This window comes from Pristis pectinata, chromosome 29, assembly GCF_009764475.1.
Source record: "Pristis pectinata isolate sPriPec2 chromosome 29, sPriPec2.1.pri, whole genome shotgun sequence".
Taxonomy (NCBI): Eukaryota; Metazoa; Chordata; class Chondrichthyes; order Rhinopristiformes; family Pristidae; genus Pristis; species Pristis pectinata.
Window position 1 is genome coordinate 8,794,536 of NC_067433.1, and position 21,565 is coordinate 8,816,100.

General features: G+C 44.8%; 1 protein-coding gene across 8 annotated transcripts in view; it reads left to right on the forward strand.

Annotated features, from left to right (window-relative positions):
- Positions 1 to 21,565, forward strand: part of LOC127584319 (ankyrin-1-like) — a 329,079-nt gene that overhangs the window by 176,490 nt on the left and 131,024 nt on the right. For 7 of the 8 annotated variants that reach the window (XM_052041013.1, XM_052041016.1, XM_052041021.1 and 4 more), the window contains exon 2: positions 841 to 942. In XM_052041013.1, coding sequence (XP_051896973.1) covers positions 841 to 942 — 102 coding nt within the window. The remainder of the gene's footprint in view (positions 1 to 840; positions 943 to 21,565) is intronic. The other variant, XM_052041019.1, reaches the window with a different exon arrangement.

Consider the following 21,565-nt stretch of genomic DNA (forward strand, 5'->3'; position numbering starts at 1 on the left):
TGTACCTGCTCTGCCTTTCCGTAAGCTCATAGCTGATCTTGCATCATTTTCCTGCACTAACCACACATCCCTTGATTCCCTTAATACCAAGCGGACATCCTACACTTCTGTTGGAACATCTCAAACCATGGAACTCCCAATCTCCCTCATTCTTCCCTTCATACATTCTGCATGATCTGTGCATGGCTCCATCAAATCCCAATATACCTCTTCCACATTTAAGTGTTAGTGTTGGGTACCCTGTGCTACTGGATGCTGATGTCCCTCAGTCCAGTGGCTTCATTTGTGTTTGTAGAGCCCTGCAATATTGCTGGGGTTTTTGGAATTCTAGATAAAGCAAGGAAGCACACCCTTTGGTCCACCTAGTCCATGCAAACTATGAACCATTAATCCTACATTAATCCCATTTTTTTACTTCCCCCCCCCCCACCCCCCCTTCCCCATTCTCACCAACTCCTCTCAGATTCTACCACCCACTACTCTCAAGGGACAAATTACAGTGGCCTGTAATCTCAACGTACTGAACTGCATGGCTTTGGGATGTGGGAGGAAAACGGAGCACCCAGTGGTCACAGGGAGAACGTACAAACTCCACTCAGACAGCACCTGGAGGTCAGAATTGAACCCAGGTCTCAGGTACTACGATGCAGTGGCTCTACTGGCTGCATCACTGTGTTGTCCTTGACTCTAGGAGGTTCCTGTCTGCACTGTAGGAACAAAGTGTATTCTGGCCAGCTATGCTTTTGCTCCACTGTACAGGGGATTGTGCAACTACTGCACAGCAGTGAACTACAATTACTAAATCTGTAACTACCACTTGGTTTTTCTATTCCTTTTCAGGCAGACGCTGCGACCAGTTTCCTCAGGGCCGCACGATCTGGAAACTTGGACAAACTCCTCGACTACTTAAAGAATGGGGCTGAGATCAACACGTGTAACCAGGTTAGTGCGTTATGCTTTGACCCAACTGAGTGGCTCAAGGAAATGCCACAGCTGGGGCTCTTGTGTCTGAAGGTGTGGCAGCTAATGTCTGTCAAAGCTGGAAAGGTTTGTGGGAAAATTTTGAATTTTCTGGAGGTTTTGATGTTTAAAAATATTAAAACTCAGATAATCAGTGTAATCATTTAATATAAATGTCATCTAAAAACACTTTACAAAACTTTAAAAGCATTACTACTCTCACTTAAGCAAACAATTCTTGAGTATCTGCCATAAACATTCATTGACAAATGGACTTGCAGGTCCTGTGTTGACCAACTTGGCCCAGGATCCAACAGCAGATCTCCCAGGTAAGTGGGAGAATCTCAGCAAGCACCAAAGTAGAGTCTAATCACAGAACGTACAGACAGATGCACCACTTCCATACTCAGATATACGTGCATCGATATTTTGACTTGTTTGTAGAGGTAAATGCTAGCAGTCCACAGTGGAATTTCCAGCATTTGCCATTAAGATCCACCCCAGTGTACAGAAGCAGGCTCTCAATTTGAATTACCAGCTTTCAATCCAGATCCCTTGATACCTTTATCCAAGAAAAATTAATTGATCTCAGTTTCGGAAGGTCCATATTTTCTAACATTCAGCTTTGGATGGAGAAATTTATACTGCTTTTGATCTGGGGAAAATACTCATTTAAAGACAAAATATTAGGAGATTTAAATCCTTGGCTCTTACCTCAAATCTTCAGCTGTAAATTTGAAAAGGATCCCAAACATTTCTCCTCTCCCTGAGCGCTTATCAAATATCTCCGGCTATTGTCTGGGAGCAAGTTAGAGATAGAATTGAAGGTTTGGTTGTGTGACCGGAGTGGTACAAATCTTTGATGGCATTGAACATTAATACCAACTCTGCTCCTTTCCAAAGTATCTCCATTCCCAGGGGATGATCAGGCACTGAAAACAGTTTTAAAAATTTCACAGGAACTCCACTGCAGTTCAACGGATACACCTTTCCCCCAGTCCAATTGTTTGATTTTCATTCCATGCTAAAACTTCTTTCATTGACTCATGGGATGTGGGCATGAATGTGAGCCCCTTATCTGGGTATCTTGCTGGGACTTGTTGGAGGACAGTTGAGAGCCAACCATATGCTATGGGTCTGGAGTCACATATAAGCCAGGCAGGGTAAGATGTGAACCTGATTTTTTAATTATTACAATGTAGTGATTTTGTGGTTACTGTTGCTGGACTAACTTTGTATTCCAGATTAATTAAAGTAGCTAAATTTAAATTTCCCAGCTGCTGTGATGGGATTTGAACTCATAAGCTCAGATCCTTCAATTGCTGATCTGGTAATGCAACCAAAAGTTCAAAGTCAACATTGAGTTTATTGTCATCTGCACGAGTACATGTATGCACAGGTGCAATGAAAAACTTACTTGCAGCAGCATTACAAGCACATAGCATCAGATAAGCAGCATTCACAAGAAAAACATAAATTTAATTTTACATGTCTTATGAGGAAAGGTTGAGTGAGCTAGGGGTTTTCTCTTTGGAATGATGCAGGATGAGAGATGACTTGATAGAGGTGTATAAGATTATGAGGGGCATAGGTAGAGTGGACAGCCAGCAATTTTTCCCCAGGGCAGCAATGGCCAATACCAGAGGACATCAGTTCAAGGTCAGAGGAGGAAAGTTTAGGGGAGATGTCAGAGGCAGGATTTTTACACATTAAGAGTGGTGGGTGCCTGGAATGCTCTGCTGAGCGTGGTGGTGGAGGCTGATACAATAGGGACACTTAAAAGAGGGTTATGGGCTGTATAGGAGGGAAGGGTTAGATTGATCAGAGAGCAGGTGTTTATATAGGTCGGCCCAAATATCGTGGGCCGAAGGGCCTGTACTGTGATGTACTGTTCTATGTTCTAAACATAAATTATACACAATTTTTACAAGAAAGAACACAATTAAAACAACAAAAAAGCAAAGTCCATTTTAGTGCAAAGTGGTCTTAGTGTTACTAAACTGTAGTGATTAGGGTTTTGCCAGTTGGTTCAGGAACCAAGCCTTTGAAGGGAAGTAGCTGTACTTGAACCTGGTGGTGTGGGACCACTATAACTTAACTACCAAACATACATTAAACACAATTATTACAAGAAAGAACACAATTAGAACAAAATAAAGTCTATTTTAATGCAAAGTGGTCATAGTGAATTTCCAAAGTCTCAGGTAACTGAGAGAAGTGCTATGGCAGGCAATGTGTAATGCTCCAGAGTGGTCTTGCAACGTGAGTGTTGATTGAGGGCAGGATTGGATCTGGCTATAATCGGTGGTCCACTGATTAAACATCCTGACATCAGTGATCTGTTCTGGAAGGCCACAATGAGGATAGCCAGCTGAGTAGGGGGCACCTGCAAGATGCCTTTGCTCATCAAGCTGGATCCAAAAAGAGTTAGAGTCTCAGGAATGGAAGGAACAAGAAAATAGTGGTTGAATAAAAAAAATACCGAGTGTGTTAAAGTGATCCCTAATCAGTTCTAACTGGTATTTAAGTATGAAGCACTGACTCAAAGGGCAGGCAAGAACTACCATGGGCCAACAGGGCAGTCGATGCCAGGAATCTATTAGCTTTGGCTCTGAAATTAAAATATCAGAATAAGTGTTTTTGGAACCAGAAATATTTACAATTTGTTCCAAATGTTTTTTCTCTTCTGCAGGTGCAGTGTTCCTTCGTAAACTGATCAGGCTGCAATTTGATATATCCGAATATGTTGTTGCTCGTTTGAGGAAAATGTTAAGAATTAGTCAGTTTGGTTCCCTCCAGTCTTGAAGGGTTTGTTTAAGAGTTCCTGTGTAATAGCCGGAGGCTAAAGTTTGGCTGTGATCTTCCTGTGATCATCAGCTGCTGAAACTTTCATCTAATTGCGCATTATCTCTAGACTTCACTATTCCAAATTACCTGGAACAAACTTCCAGATACTCTCCATTCACCTGAAAACCATCCAATATTCTGCACCCTCATGCTGTGCAGCCACCACCTCTGACCTGCACTGGCTCCCAATTAGGCAAAGCCTCAATTTTAAATTCCCGTGCTTGTTGTAAAACCCTCAGTGACCCCTCGCCTCCCTGTCTCTGTACCCACTACAATCAGATATCTGTGCTCGCTCTTCAGCATCCAGATTGTGGAATCTAATTGCTCCACCAATGGCGATTGTGTCCTCAGTTGCAAAAGAGGTCCCATGCTCTGGAATTCCTTCCCCATTCCCTTCTGCCCTTCTCTCACTCTCACTCTCTTTCTCCAGTTTGTACTGTATAACCTCCCCATTTGACCAAGATAGTCACCTTAAGCCACAACCTAAATCCTTAGTTGGATCATTTGCAAAACAGTTCTGCCCTCCTCCAATCCTAACTCATTTCTCTTATTGGGCTTTACTCCTCATTCGATCTTTGAGTCTGAGATCTGCCTACACTTTCCATTGCTGGGAGAGTTCAGGTCTCTCTGCCCATAGCACTAACACGTGTGCCGTATCGGCCCTCACCAAATCATCCAGAATTTCTCACTGATGCTCCAAGCTACTCTGCTTGTTAGTTTGATTCCACATGGCATTTGTAGATAAACAGTTGAGCAAGGTTTATGGAAAAGAAAGTCCCAATCTTCTGTTAAAACCATACTTCTTGCATTGGCAGCTCAGAGCTATGGTTACTCTGCTTTTAACCCACTCAGTGGGCAGTGGTTACGGCATGCTTGCCCGCAATCTAATCTTGAGCATTTACCACCTGTTCCTGTGGATCCGTCCTGCCCAACGTGCATCAACAGAAAATTTAGGGAGCAAACTTATTAAGATTGAAAGAATAATTCATGTTGATAATCTACAGCAACAATCTACCACCTTACCAGCTCCATCAATTTTATTTGTCTCCAGAAACAGATCAAATTGTTTTTTGCTCTATCCATACTGCCCATTTAAGTGGCATTCTCTGGTAACTTTCTTTTTAAACACACACACACTTTACCAGCCTCCTCCCAGTGCTTAGGGAATGAACCTTTCCTGATCCCAAGTGGATCAGCTTGATCAAATCCCTTTTTGCTTTACAATTTCACTTTGAGTCTCTCCTCTTTTTGAAGAAAACAGGCTCGCTTTTCAGGAGTTCTTGCATTCCTGAAATAGATCAGCAAGGATTTGTCTGCAGGCAAGAAGTTTTAATCTCCCTCTTTCATGTGTAATGGAAAATCAAGTGTGCTGTTCTCCGATAGGTGATAAACCAGAAGTGGTCTGGGTGGAGTGCTCAACGAGTACTGAATCAACGAGGTGCAGAAAGGACAGAATACATGTGTTAGATAGGGAGTCCCAGATTATTGTGGGGTTGACGTGTCCCAGAACTGGAGCACTTTCTGCCAACACACCATGACGCACTTTGCATGAACAGGATTCCACTGCACTTACAGGCATGTTTTCTTTTGCCCTATTTTTGGGGCAGTGACTTCTGAAAAGAGATGTGTTGGCTTCAGGAAGTAATGATATCCAAACGAGACTGATGTAGTCAAGTTTGCAATTGATAAATGATTGAAAGAGGAATGGACAGTGTCCATGTGTGGGAGTAGGTGACAGCAGCATGGGTTTGGTAGGGATGCCCTTCTGTTTTGTAAAGTGGTGATATTCCCCTGCAGCCTAACAGGAGGAATGCAGTCAACACTACTTCCAGAGGGGCTGCTCTCTCCAGGCCTCTCAGATGATGCCTCCAAATCCTAACTTCCCTCCTATCTCTTTCCTCTTTATACTGGCTATCTCTCCTCTCTACTCAGTCCTGCTGCAGGGTCTCGACCTGAAATATCAGCAGTTGCTGCCTGACCTGCTGAGTTCCTCCAGCAGTTTGCTTTTTATTTTGGCTCCAGATTCCAGCACCTGCAGTCTCTTGTGTCTCAAATAAACAAACTAACAACAGCAACTGTCTCCTAATCAGGTGTGATCTGATGATCTGTTTTCTTCACGCACTACCTTGCCCGTTCTGAAGGTAATAACTTGTTCAGTGGCAATTGAGAAACCGATAGAAAGCACAGTGATGGGGTCAGGATAGCTGACTACATCATTGAACTGCCAGACTACAAGAACAGAGGGGCCTCAGTTTATGTCCAAGGATCCTTGAAGGTACCAGTACAGGTAGCTAAGGTGGCAAAGAAGGCATATAGGATTCACTAGCAAGGACATCAAATAAAAGAGCAGGGAAGTTATGATACAATTTTATAAAACATTGGTTAGACCACAGCTAGGGTGTTGTGTATAATTCTGGTCATCTACCATAGGAAAGGCATGATTACACTGGAGAGAGTGCAGAGGAGATTCTACCAACCCTAACATTGAATTCTCCAACTTCCAGTAAAATGCTCCCCGCCTGTCCCTTTTCTCTCTCCTCCTGATCTATCCAGTTCCTCGTACACCCACCCCATCCCATCACCACAGCTTCTTTCCCCCTCTTGACCCATTCGATCTACCCATCGCCCCCACACTCCTTTCACTGGTTCCCCTTCCCCCACTGCTCCCTTCTGCCCTCCCCATCTCTCTTATTTGATTCCACGCTCCACCTTCCTTTCCTATCAGATTCTATCATTTCACCCCTTTTCCTCCTCCACCTCTCACCTCCCAGCCTCTGTCGCTATTCCCACTCTCCCCTCCTCCATCTGCCCGTCACCCCTCCTCACCTGGACCCACCTGTCACCTGCCAGCTCCTGCTCCAGCACTTCCTGCCGCCTCTTTACATTGACTATCTCCCCCTCTATCCTTCAGTCCAGGTGAAGGGTCTCCACCCGAAATGTCGACTGTCCATTTCCCTCCACAGATGCTGCCTGATTCACTGAGTTCCTTCAGCTTATTGTTTTTCACCAGGATGTTGGCTGGAATTGAGCATTTCGGTTGTGAGGAGAGATTGGGGAGGCCGGGTTTGTTTTCCTCATAGCAGAGGAGGCTGAGGGGGGACCTGTCAGAGGCATGCAAGGTTATGTGGAGCATAGACAGGGTAGATAGTCAGAAGCTTCTCCCTGCAGTGGAGGTATCTAAAATCCAAGTGCATAGGTTTAGGGTAAGGGGGTAAGAGATTTAAAGAGGATCTGAGGAAGAACCAGAGGGTGGTTGCAATCTGGAACACACTGCTGAGGGGATGGTGGAGATAGAGACTCTCACAGCGTTATTTAAGGAGTACAGGTTGAAACTCTCCAGTCCAGCACCTTTGGGACCTGATTGGTGCCGGACCACAGAAATTATCCCAATTATCTTTCCCTGAGAAGGAGAAGTGTTCTTTTAGGTATAGACACTCCCTGGGTCACACAAGAGTTCTAAGAACTGTCTGTAACCCCAAGATTCCGTAAGTCCGAAATGCTGTCGGCTGTGTTTGCAGAAGTTGCACTGGTAGGTTAATTAGTTACAGGTCAGTATAGATCTTAGTTAATGTTAGATTTTAGTTAAAATAAGTTAATTAGTATAGATCTGCACTACAGATTCAAAACATGCCAAACCACTGGCGTTGCTGGACCACAGAGTGCCAGATTAGAAAGTTTCAGCCTGTATCTGGATTAGTACTTGAATCACCATGGTACAGAAAGATACCAACAAAGTGCTGGTAAATGGGATTGGTATAGATGGGCACTTGATACAGTATGGACAAGGTGGGCCAAAGGGCCTATCTCTGTGCTGTATGACTCTATGACTACAAATGTCAGACAAACATGGCCACCACCTCTGTTCAAAGGGATCAACTGAGAGAATTATGGAACTTGTGGTTTTTGACCTGCTGAGAATTGGCTGAGTTGATGCCAACACAGATGCATCAAACATATAAGCCAGGCGTAAGACTGTGGACAGAGTCTGGTGTTAGTCTTTATTTCGGTTTGGAGAGGGAATGCCAGGCATAAAAAACAGAGATGTTTATTAAGAGAGACATGAGACTGCAGATGCTGGAACCTGGAGCAATAAGTGATCTGCTGGAGGAACTTAACGGGTCAAGCAGCACCTGTGGGAGGAAAGGAACTGTCGACGCTGTGGGGTGAAACACCGAAATGTCCTGATGCAGGATTTTAAACCTGAAACGTCAACAATTCCTTACCCCCCACAGATGCTGCTCAACCCATTGAGTTCCTCCAGCAGGTTGTTTGATGTTTATTAAGAGATGGATTCAATCAGCAAAAGTTGTGATACAAATGTATATGGTGGACAAAGTTGTTTAGGGCAGTTGTCTGAATGCTAGAATCTAGTTAAGTTAACATCTGCTAATTAAACATATTCATAAACAGATATGATAAAAACAAACTTAAGTACAAAAGTGCTTCTCCCATGTTCCTGATGTTAAAGCATACAAAAAATAACAACCTGTGTATCTGAAGGACCTGCGTTGTGGAATCCAGTGCATCCTCTGAACCTTATGTCATGCATTGTCTTGAGACAGCAACAGAAACAGCACTGCAGCAGCAGACTAAAGACAGAATGCTCAGTAAAGCCACATAAACATTGTAAAAAGATAATAGCATGCTGGTAGAAGTTTAAAGCGAGCTGATTTTAAGGGACAGATGATGAAATATAAAACTGATTCACATAGGCACCAAATTGGTGTTGTGTCTAGTGAGGGAGGTTGTCAAAGGATACAGCAGGATATAGATCAGTTGGAAATTTGGGTGGAGAAGTGGCAGATGGAGTTTACTCCAGACAAGTGTGAGGTATTGCGTTTTGGGAGATTAAATGCAGGGGGAAAGTGCAGGTAACCCCGCATGATGACCCTTCAGGTAACAGAAATTCACCCTTACAGAATTCAGAAAAATTTGAGATGCAGAATAAAATGCATTCTTACAGAATTTATGTGGGAAAATAAGGTGAATAAATACATTTTTTTCAAACCCCATTTCTTGACATATGCAGGTGATGCAGCTTTGCATTATGTGAAATCGCAATACATGAACATAGAACATAGAACATTACAGCACAGTACAGGCCCTTCGGACCACGATGTTGTGCCAACACTTTATCGTGCTCTGAGATCTATCTAACCCTTCCCTCCCACATAGCCCTCCATCTTTCTATCATTCATGTGTCTAATTGAGTCTCTTAAATGTCCCTAATATATCTGCCTCCACCACCTCTGCCGGCAGTGCATTCCACGCACCCACCACTCTCTCTGTAAAAAAAAACTGACATCCCCTTTATACCTTCCTCCAATCACCTTAAAATTATGCCCCCTTGTGTGAGCCACTTTTGCCCTGGGAAGGAGTCTCTGACTGTCCACTTGATCTATGCCTCTTATCTTCCTATATTACAGTTTTCTATAACACAACCCTTCCATAAAACGGAGGTTGTCTGTATACGGTAAATGGCAGGATCCTGAGGAGCATTGATGTACAGAAGGACCTTGGGGTACAATTCCATAGCTCCCTGAAAGTGGAAACACAAGTAGATAGTGTGGTAAAGAAGGCATACGGCATGCTTGCTTTCATCAGTAGGGACATTGAGAAGAAAGGATGGCAAGTCATCTGTATAAAACTTTGTTTAAGTCACATAATAGTATTGTGTGCAGTTCTGGTCACCACACTACAGGAAGGATGTGGAGGCTTTGGAGAAGGTGCAGAAGAGGGTCACCAGGATGCTGCCTGAATTGGCGAGTATCAGCTATAAGGAGAGGTTGGACAAACTTAGATTGTTTGTTCTGCAGTGTCAGAGGCTGAGGGGTGACCTAGAAATGTATAAAATAATGGGAGGTATAGAAAGGGCAGATAGTCTTTATCCCAGGATGGAAATGTCAAATACCATAGGTTTAAGGTGAGAGGGGAAATGTTTAAAGCAGATGTGTGAGGCAAGTTTTTACACAGAGAGTGGTAGGTGCCTGGAATGGGCTGCCGGAGAGGTGGTGGATGTAGGTATGAAAGCAACATTTAAGAGGCATTTATACAGACACATAAACAGGCAGGGATAGAGGGATATATACCAGGCAAATGGGATTAGTTTAATTTAACATCATAGTGTTGTACTGTTCTATGTTACACATCCTAGAATGTGTTTTACATTGAATTTCTCCAGTATTTTCATGCATACGTAACAATATAACTGAATGTAACATTCCCAGGTGTGGGCAGTAGCAATTTAGTTGAATTTTATTACTCGCAGATCTCAGGGGTAGGTGTGTAGTTGAACGTATTATTAACAGATGTCAGCCTTTCATTGCACGAATATATCACTCACAAATGTGATGAGTAACATTTTAGCTGAATGTATCACTCCAAGATGTGTGAGGTAGCATTGTAACAAGGTGCATCACTCAAGTGGAGAAGTTGCAGTGTAACTAAATATATTAGTCCTGGAAGTGAGTGGCACTTTATCTGACTGTATCATTCCCAGATGTAAGGACTGATTGTGTAACTAATTGTCTCACTCCCAAATGTGGGGGTTAACAAATACATTTATCTCAAGATGTGGGCAGTTGTAGTGTAACTAAATATATCACTTGCAGATGTGGGGAGTGCAGTGTAACTAAATGTATTACTCCCAGATGTGAACTAACTGTGTAACTAAATGTATCACTCCCATATGTGGGAGTAGTATTAATATATGCGGTGTTCTCAGATACGGGAAGCAGCAGTTTAAATGAATGTATAAGTTATTTTTATTAGTCACGTACATCGAAACACACAGTGAAATACTTTTTGCCTAGCATGTTCTGGGGGCAAGTGTCTCCACGGTTTTGGCGCCAACATAGCATGCCCACAACTTCCTAACCCGTATGTCTTTGGAATGTGGGAGGAAACCCATGCAGTCACAGGGAGAACGTACAAACTCCTTACAGACAGTGGCCGGAATTGAGTTGATTATTTTTCTTAATTTCTAAATGTTCAATGTGTCTTCAGTTAGCTTTGTTTCTCAATGTCATGTTTCTTTGAAAAGTTACAACAGTTTTTAAAATATTGCTGAATATTAGAGACATTTAAAAACTCCTACAAAGCCACACAGATTTGGACGGGAGACAAAGCCCTATTAAAGGTGGTCAGGGTGTCAGGGTCTCGGCATGAGGCTGAGAACCTGATGCCGCCCCATCACTGAGACTTCACTCTCCCAGTGCAGAGGGTCAGCCCGATTCACCCTTGGAGTACAGGTGAGTGCAGGTGGGCAGGGTGGAAATGTTGTAGGAGTCTAGCTCAGTTTAGCCCTGTGAGTGTTTTTTGGTAACCACCAAGCATCCTGTCAGTAGAAAGTTTTGTAAACTTTCTTGGCAAATCCACTCATAGAACATTGAACAGGAACAGCACAGGAATAGGCCCTTCAACCCACAATGCCTGTGCCAAACATGATGCCAAATTAGCCTAATTCTTTCCTGCCTGCACATGATCCATATCCTTCCATTCCCTGCGCATTCACGTGTCTAAAAGCCTCTTAAATGCCACTGTTGTACCTGCTTCCATCACTCCCTCTGGCAACCATCAACCAACCACTGTGTAAAAATATGATGACAATGTAGTGCAACGGTTAACATAACGCTATTACAGCGCCAGTGACCCAGGCTCAATTCCCGCCATAGTCTGTAAGGAGTTTGTACATTCTCCCCGTGTGTCTGCGTGGGTTTCCTCCGGGTGCTCCAGTTTCCTCCCACATTCCAAAGACGTACAGGTTAGGAAGTTGTAAGTATTCTATGTTGGCGTTGGTAGTGTGGCGACACTTGCGGGCTGCCCCCAGAACATTGTCAGTAACACGAAAAGATGCATTTCACTGTGTGCTTCGATGTACATGTGACTAATAAAGAAATACCTTATCTTATCTCCTTTTAAACTTTCCTCCTTTCCCCTTAAAGCTAAGTCCTCTGGTATTTGACATTTCTACCATGGGAAAAACATTATGACTGTCTATGCCTCTCTTGATTTTATTCTTGTCCACCTTTCCAATTCCCTCCATGGATCTAACACAGCTGAGAGATTTAGTGATTAACTTGAAGAGGGACCATTATGGGTGAAGGCACATTAAGAGGAAAATTGGAACTGCAGAAGTCCAGTGCTGGAGGAGCAGAGAGGGTGCAGCAAGGGTGGGTGCACTGGAGACGTGACAGAGTCTGAGGAGCAGTGGGCAGTGGAGATCATTGAGTCCAGCTCTGCAGGAAGAGGTAAATGAAATGGGATGAGAGGAGGGAGTTTCAGATGTGTTGGTGTCAGGACCTCCAAGTTAACAGTTCAGATAAGGGCTGTGTGTTCTCGGGACTATACAGATCTTTGGCGATTTCTAGTCAACAAAAATAGCTCACATGTACTTCCAAAATCTGAGACCAATGAACAGAATAGTATCATACAATGTTAAATTGGATGAGACCATTCAGCCCATCAAACCCATGTGCTATCTGCAAGAGATAAGATATCTTTATTAGTCACATGTACATCGAAACACCCAGTGAAATGCATCCTTTTGTGTAGAGTGTTCTGGGGGCAGCCCGCGGGTGTTGCCATGTTTTCAGCACCAACATAGCATGCCCACAACTTCCTAACCTGTAAGTCTTTTGGAAAGTGGGAGGAAACCGGAGCACCTGGAGGAAACCCACACAGACACGGGGATAACGTACGAACTCCTTACAGACAGCGGCCCAAATTGAACCCGGGTTGCCGGCACTAAAACGTTACACTAACTGCTACACTACCGTGCCTGCCCTATATCACCAGCGTGGAGACCAGTTAATCCCATTCCCCAGCTCTCCCCCCAACAGCACTACAATGTCTCCCTTGAACATTACCCCAGGAAGTGATGATTGGCTCTGCTTCAAGGCTTCAGGCAATAAATTCCAGCTCATAAAAATGGCCAGAGAAACTCACAGCAGAGTCATTTTACCACCTCTGTCTGGTAGATTGCATCCCACCAGAGTGTATTGAAAGTTGAAGTATACATTTGCCCGAATTTTCTGTCCATTGTGGGAAGTGCACATCTCAGTTCCTGATAATCTCTTGACAGCAGGGAAAACTGCGTGCAAATTCAAAATGTGACAACCATCTTAACACAACAGATGCTGCCACTTTGCTTCAGTAGACACATTGGCTTTAGCTTCAACTCCACTGATTATACTGCATATCCCAGATTGTGTCTTCTCTTAAAAGTTTACTTAATTTCAGTTTCCTGCGTGGACCCCACAAACTGTGCACTGCTGCTGACAGTGAAGGTTCAATCGGTGCTCTTTCCACGCGATTCCTTATTTCTCCTTCCTTGCAACACTGCATTAGGCCTCATTAAGGACAAGGATTCCTTTCCCTAACCTGGAACTAATTTGCTTGGAGGGTCTTTAATTCAGCATAGATCGTGATCCATGTGGCACCACCTTAACCTCAGCCAATCCAGATGAAAAGTCTCAACCTGAACTGTCGACTGTCCATGTCTCTCCACAGATGCTGCCTGACCCGCTGAGTTCCTCCAGAGTCTCGTGTGTTACAGGCCTAACATTCTGGTTCCTTTGGTGCTAGGTTTGATTATTTAAGTTTGATTACTCAGTGGGAAAGTCTTTAACATTTTGGGATATCAGGAAGAAGTATAAACTAGTGACGCTTCATTTTTTGCTGTTAAGAACTGGGGAATACAGGTCTATAAGACCATAAGATATAGGAGCAGAATTAGGCCATTTGGCCCATCAAGTCTACTCCGCCATTGTCATTGCTGATTTTTTTTTCTCTCTCTCAGCCCTATTCTCCTGCCTTCTCCCCATAAACCTTAACCAACTTAACAATCAAGAACCTATCAATCTCTGCCTTAGATACACCCAATGATTTGGCTTCCACAGCCCTGCATGGCAACGAATTCCACAGATTCACCACCCTCTGGCTGAAGAAATTCCTCCTCATCTCAATTCTAAAGGGACGTCCCTTTATTCTGAGGCTGTGCCCTCGGATCCTAGGCTTTCTTACTAATGGAAACATCCTCTCCACCTCCACTCTCCAGGTCTTTCAGTATTCGGCAGGTATCAGTGGGATCCCCCCTCATCCTTCTATTGCCTATCGTGAAGCTGATGGATACCCGATACCGGCTGCTGTTCCTCACTCAACATCTGAACCATTCTCAAGTCTCAAAGAGTATGAACTTCTCTTGGACAAGTGGGAGTTGTACCTCCTGTGGAAACGTGATCGATCCTCCTAGAAAACCGAACAGGTTAGATGGTAAATTTTGGTCTGAATACGAAGGAATATCAGACTTATGGGAAAGGTCCAACATCATATGTCCTGTATTGATTAAGGTGGGATGTATGTGGTTAGACCTATCCCAGAGGTCATGTATTCTAGCAAACCAAGACCATAATGTGCCATCTGACCCCACCAGGATCTCCGCTTGCAGTATGGAAGGGACCTCATCACTCATTAAAGGGGCACTGTCTTCATGGAAAAAACATTACAAATCCCTCTATTATTTGCTCCCTATTGGATGATGCACAGAAGGCCAGTCTTTTGAAAGTCAATGTGGGGAAAAAATTACCTGACAATTTTGGCTTTCTTTCTTCTTGAGCAGTGGTAAAGGAGAAGATTCTTGTGAAGACAGTACCCATTTAATCATTAATATAAAGATTCAACTATTGATTTCTCTTGGACTGAATTATATCTCTCTTGGTAATATGATGCAGCATTAAACTGTTGTCATGGTCAATACATATTGCACCTCCAGTGCATGTCGACTATAAAGCACTTTTCTGTTGAAATGCCCTGATGTATATAGTGCTAGAGCTTGCACTTACATGGAAATATGTTCAAACCTGGTCCAGGAGCAGGCTGCAGCCTCTTATCCCATGACCTGGAGCATTGGGATCCTTGAAGCTTTTCCTCAGCGCACTTAGTAATCTCTTCCTTTTGAGAGACCTCAGACCAGAGTGTTAGTTTCAATAGTCTCATGTTTGGCAATGCACACAACTCGACCTGCCCAATGTAGATGAATGAATGTAACAAGAGCCTCGATTCTGGGGATGTTGGTCTGAGAGAGGATGTAGACATTGGTTCACTCATCCTTCCAGTCAATTTGGAGGATTTTGCAGAATCTGTGTTGGTGATAATTTTCAACCTACATTTTTATTCAAACAAAACTCAGTCAGGTAATGATGTCAGGTGATGTCCCTTTTGATCCCACAGACTCCTCACCTTTGAGTATAATGCCCTCCTTGTTGAACTGGGTACATGTGACACAAACAGCGACCCGGGTTCAATTCTGGCCACTGTCTGTAAGGAGTTTGTACGTTCTCCCCGTGTCTTCATGGGTTTCCTCCGGGTGTTCCGGTTTCCTCCCACATTCCAAAGATGTACGGGTTAGGAAGTTGTGGGCATGCTTTGTTCACCCCGGAAGCGTGGTGACACTTGTGGGCTGCCCCAGAACATTCTGTGCAAAAGATGCATTTCACTGTGTGTTTCGATGCACATGTGACTAATAAAGATATCTTAACTCTTAAACACTAGCATTTTGATCTGCTTTCTACTGTGAAGTAAATAAAATATGCTGCACAGGTTGACAATGCTATGTATGTGAACTGACTGGCATTAGGGTCCATTACCCCAGGAGGTACCTGTCCAACATCCCAACGGGCAGGATTTCACAAGGAAATGTATGCAAACATTAAAAAACATGCCCTAAATCAGGTCCTACATGTTAGTAACACCTAAAGAACCAGGTACAAATTGATGGCACAGAGGTGCAGTTAGTAGAACCGCTGCCTCAGAGTGTCAGAGACCCGGGTTCAATCCTGACTTGGGTACTTTCTATCAGGAATTTGCACATTCTCCCTCTGACCACGTGGGCTTTCTCTGGATGCTCCAGCTTTCTCCCACATTGCAAAGAAGTGTGGTTTGGTAGGTTAATTGATCACTGTAAATTCCCCCCAGTGTGTACGTGAGTGGTAGAATCTGGGGGAGTTGATGAGAATGTAGAATAAATGTAGAATTAGTGTAATTAGGTGTTTGATGGTTGGCACAGACTTAATGGGCCAAATGGCCTATTTTGTGCTGTATCTCTCAATGACTTTCTCTAATCCAGTTTCAAGATGTGAATCAGTTTGACAATGTCCTGACAATTTGGGGAAAAAATGTCTCTCAGAGTGCAGAATCTTGGTTTCCACCTTCCGTCAGATGTCCTGAATGGAGTCTTGAGGAGCCACCAATTTTAGCCCCTCTGTTTGTAGTTAGATAATGGAAGCATTAGAGAACGGTATTGGAAGGAGATCTGGAGGCAACTCCACCACTCTGACAGAGCGCTCTGCTCAGTGTCGGGAAAGGTTACTGTAATCCTGTCACAGAGTTTAAATCCTTTCTGCACTGTCACATTGCATCTTCATGAAAGTTTAGATATTGTTTTGTGCTCTCTGACAACTGTTTGATGCCTCTGGACTTGCTGCCTGGCTGATAGCTCGGTGCTCTGGAGATTTCTAGCTTTTCTCTAATTGCACAGCCAATTTATCTCACTGCAAAGCTCCTGTCAATATGTAGGCTCCCAGACCCTCGGTTACTCAGTGAGGTGTGCAGGTTTACTTGTGCTGTCTGAATCTATATTTCCCTCTATATCCCTGTAGGAATGAGAATGATCAAGCACACTGGCCTATAGCAGGAGGGTTGGGAGTTTCCTGTAGAGTGATGCTGGGATCTTTGTGGAAGTGAACCTCCACCTCTAGGGGGCACAGTGGCGCAGCTGGCAGAGCCACTGCCTCACAGCGCCAGAGACGAGGGTTCAATTCTGGCCTCGGGTGCTGTCTGTGGGGAGTTTGCATATTCTCCCTGTGACTGTGTGAGTTTCTTCCAGGTGCTCCAATTTCCTCCCACATCCCAAAGACTGGCTGGTTGATAGGCTAATTTGTCACTGTAAATTTCCCCCAGTGTGTGGGTGAATGGTAAAATCTTGAAGGGGTGGGAAGGGTTGATAGGAACATGGGGAGATTAAAAATGGGTGGTTGGTGTGGAGGAACCTGTTTCTGTATCCATGCGCTGTATCCCTATGACTCTTCAGGAATGTACTGAACCTCTCCCCAGACACTCCTGGCAAGTGAAGGGCTCATTGCTTCGCCCTGCCCAGCCAACGTCAGGTGCACAGACAGGGCTGTGTGAGGAGCATTTGCAGGCCTCACCTCTACCCACCCGACTATTGGAGGGAAGTGAGTGCAGATACAGAGATCATGTGATAAAATACAGAAAATGCTGGAAATGCTCAGCAGGCAGCATCTGTGTAGAGAGAGAGAAACGTTTAATGTTTCAGCTGGAAAATTCTTTTACAGAACTAATCAAGGGTCTTTGACATATCGTGGTCAATCTGTTTCTCCTTCCGCAGATGCTGCCTGACCTGTTGAGTGTTTCTGTTTTTATTTCAGGTTTCCAACATCTGCAGTTTTTTGATTATTCAATTACCACAGAAACTGTATCGGCTTTTGTTCTGAGCAGCTGTTGATTGCGTGCTGTGATCCTGCTTCCAATCACCTGCCCACTTCAGTATGTGTCTTGCCAACCCTGCACTCGGTTCCAGATGACTGACAGGATATTTTCTGGGGCTACTGCAGAACATGTACCTCTCTGCTGACTCCCTCTTCCTGGTTCCATTACTGGCACCTCTTCTGGCATCTCTTCTTGCCCCTCTCCTGGAGCTCTCTCCTGGACCCTCCCCTGGCAAAGTTCCTCATCCCCATCTCTGCTTCTCTTTCAAACCTTTCCCCTTGCACTAACCTTTGGCTACTATTTCAATACTCTCTTCTTGACTCCCTGCCTAGGTCTCTCTTGGCATTCTCCAAAGGAGAATTTGAGTTGCACAGCACAGAAACAGGCCCCTCAGCCCAACTTGTCCATGCTGACTAAGGTGCCTTCCTGAGCTGGTCCCATATCCCTCTAAACTTTTCTTATGGATGTAACTCTTCAAATGTCTTTTAAACATTGTAATTGTAGCAATCTCTACTACTTCCTCGTTCTATATACCCACTGCCCTCCGTGTGAAAGGTGTTTCCTGGTCCATTCTCCTGCCACCCCTCTGGGCAGTCTTTCCTGGCATTCCTCATGACATCGCCCCAGATCATCCTCTTGGAACCTGTCCTGGAACCTCTCCCTGCAGAGTATCCTGTCACTTTCACCTGGTCTCTCTTTCCTGGCCCTCATCCCTGGATCTCTCACTTGGGACTTTGCCCTCGCATTCCCTCCTTGCCCCTCACCTAGTCTCTCCCTTGCTATTCTCCCCTGGCATCTCCATGTTAGTCTCCCCTGAGTCCTCTCATCAAGTCGAGTTTATTGTCATGTGCACAAGTTCAGTGAGGTACAGGTACAATGAAAACCTTGCTTGCAGCAGCATCACAGGCACATCGGTGCAGATAACTCACAGAATATAAATTATCCAAGACAGTGAAGAGAGAGGGAGGGAAAATAAAGTATGCAAAAACAAGACATTAGTGCAAAAAAAACACAATCAGAGAGAAGTCCATGGTAGTGAAGAGGTGGTCCATAGTGTTCCTTTGCTCAGGTAGGGTTAGGGTTGTGTAGGTCATTTCAAGAACCTGATGGTTATAGGCTCCTGTCGGGTTTATCTGGCACACCTCTAGGTAGTCTCTCCTGCAACACTCTCCTGTCACCTCTCTTATCTCTCTCAGTCCTGTTGCTCCCTGTCAGTCACCATCTCCCAGACCTCTGTCCTCTCTGTTGTAGCCAACCCTCCTTCCTAGAAATTCCTTGCCCCTCTCTTGCCCCTTCTGCCCCTCTCTTGACAGCCTCTATAGAGATCCTCCTCTGAAACTCTCTCTCAGCCAATCGGTGGTCAGTCTTTCCTGGCCCTGAATCCTTGTACCTGACGCCCCCATCCTCTCTGCAGTCTGCCTCCTGGTACCTCTCCGGACACTGATGCCCGGCTCCCCAGCGCTTTCCCCTGGTCCTCTCCTGCAATCCTCCTCTGTTATTCTCCCCAGTCACCACTCCTGAACTTCTCAACCAGTGTCCTCTGGCAGCCTGCCCTAGGCCCTCTCCTATCAGCCTTTCCTAGCTCTGTCTCCTGGCACTGTTACTCTTTCATGGAACTGTCTCCTGGGATTCTCTCCTGACACACTTTCCTGGCACCTTCCCAGGGCCACTCTTGGCATTTCTCCTGACACACTCTTGAAGTTCCTTCCCTGAAATTCTCCTGACGCCTGTTCTGGCACTGCTCTTGTCTCTGTCTTTTGACACTCTCAGCTCATGTTTACACCAGACTCCAGTCCTTGACAGTTCTTCCTGGTACTTCTCTTGGCCCTTCTTGTGGAACAACTTCAGCCACTCTCCTGGTAGTTACTCCTGGCCCTCTGCAAACGTTTCTCCTGAATCACTCCTGGCACTCTGTCCTGGTACCTCTCCTTTCTGTCTCTCCTCCAGCCTTTACTGGCATCTCCCCTGCTACCTCCAATGGCACTCTCTCCTCAACATTCTCCTGTCACTCCCAGTATGCTGGTCGCACTCTCTCCTGGAACTCTGCACTGACTGTCCCAGCCAGCCCTCCTTCCTGGAAGTTCCTAGCATCTCTCCTGGCCCCTTCTGTCTCTCTCTCGGCATCTCTCTTGCTGCAGTCTCCTAGTAAACTCTCTTGGCCTATCTCCTTTCGGTTGTACAACTGAGCCTGTACTCTCTCTTGAATTTAGAAGGACAGGAGGCAATCTCATTGAAATGTACCAAATTCATATGGGACTTGATAGTCATAGAGTAATACAGCATAGAAACAGGCCCTTCGGCCCAACTCATCCTTGCCGACCATGGCGCCCACCAAGCTAGTCCCATTTGCCCACGTTTGGCCCATGTCCCTCTAAACCTTTCCTATCCATGTACTTTTCCAAATGTCTTTTAAATGTGTTATTGTATCTACCTCAACCACTTTCTCTGGCACCTCATTCTATGTATGCACCACCCTCTGTGTGGTGAAGTTGCCCCTCAGGTCCCTTTTAAATCTTTCACTTCTAACCTTAAACCTATGTCCTCTGGTTTTTAGTTCCCCTTCCCTGGGAAAAAGACTGTATGCGTTCACCCTATCTATACACCTGTGTAAGGTCACCCCTCAATCTCTTACGCTCCAAGGAATGAAGTCCTAGCCTGCCCAACATCTCCCTATACCTCGGGCCCCCGAGTCCTGGCAGCATCCTCGTAAACCTTCTCTCCACTCTTTCCAGTTTACTGCTGTCCTTCCTATAACAGAGTGACCAAAACTGTACACAATACTCCAAGATAGTGTAGAAGCAGAGATGATGTCTTGACTGGATGGATGTCTAGAACTGGTAGGGGGTGGGGGGGGGAGGGCTGGTCACACCCTCAAAATAAAGGGCTGGCTATTCAGGACAGAGTAGATGCCTTTTACATCCAGAGGCTCATAATCTTTGGAATTCTCTATTCAAGAGAGCAGTGGAGGGTTTGTTGCTGAGTATATTCAATTAATTCTTCTGATATTAAGAGAGTCAAGGGACATAGGGTTAGTGCAGGAAGGTGGCAATGAAGCAAACGATCTTATTAAATGGCAGAGCAAGTACAAAGGACCTCCCCTGTGCTCTTTTGCTTTGGCAGTGCCTCTCTCATGCACCCCTTTACAGCACCTGCCCTGCCAATGTTGAGGTGGTGAATTGTGCATTGTGTAGTAATGTTGGCATACTGCTGTCCAATTGAGCTGTGGAGGCCTTTTTAAACATCTTGAGGGTGGACAGGTTGCAAAATAAAATTCTGGTTCTGAATGACTGCCCACTAACTGACCTAAGGGCACCGTGGTTTCGTAAACTGTCGGACTGTCTCTGTGACACGTTGCAGTGTGAAGAGTACACACTTGAGTTTCTGCCTTGTTGCACTGGCTCCCTGACTGACAGCTGTCACTGCGATGATACCGTGATAACAGAACTTGTTGTGCCCTCTATTGGTTGGAGTGAATGCAAGCTTCATATTGAAAGAGGAAGGATTGTATGAGGGAGGGGACAGTTTACTCAGGATCTACGGCACACATTGCTAAAGGGCTGGATCATGTGACATAAATCCAAAGGCATCCTATAAGTATATTAATAACCAGGGTAAAAGTCGGGCCCATTAGGGACAAGAGGGGCAAACTGTGCCTGGAGTTAGAAGGTGTAGGTGAGGTCCCAAATGAATACTTTCCATTGGTATTTGCAAAGGAAGCAGATTTGGAGAATTCAGTGAAGGGGTGAGTGAAAGTCCAGTGAAGGTCTCCATAAATAAAGAGGAGCTACTCGATACCTTAGCGGGTTTAAAGGTGGATAAAACCCCAGGATGGAATGGAATTTATCCCAGCTTGCTGCAGGAGGCAAGGGAAAAGATTGCTGGGGCTCCGGTTGAGATTTTTAAATCTTTGCTGGACATGTGAGGTACCAGATGACTGGATGACAGCAAATGTGGTCCCACTTTCAAGAAAGGCAGCAGGGAAAGGTCTAGCAACTATTGACCTGTGAGTTTAACATCAGTGATAGAGAAACAGGAAAAAAAATTCTGAGGGAGAGGATTAATAATCACTTAGAAAGGAAGGGACTAATCAGAGACGGCCAACATGGCTTTGTCAAGCACGGATCCTGTCTGACCAACTTGATTGAATTCTTTGAAGAGGTAACAAAGTGTATTAATGAGGGCAGGGTAGTAGATGTGATCTATAGGGACTTTAGTATAGCCTTTGACAAAGTCCCACGAGGGAGATTGGTTC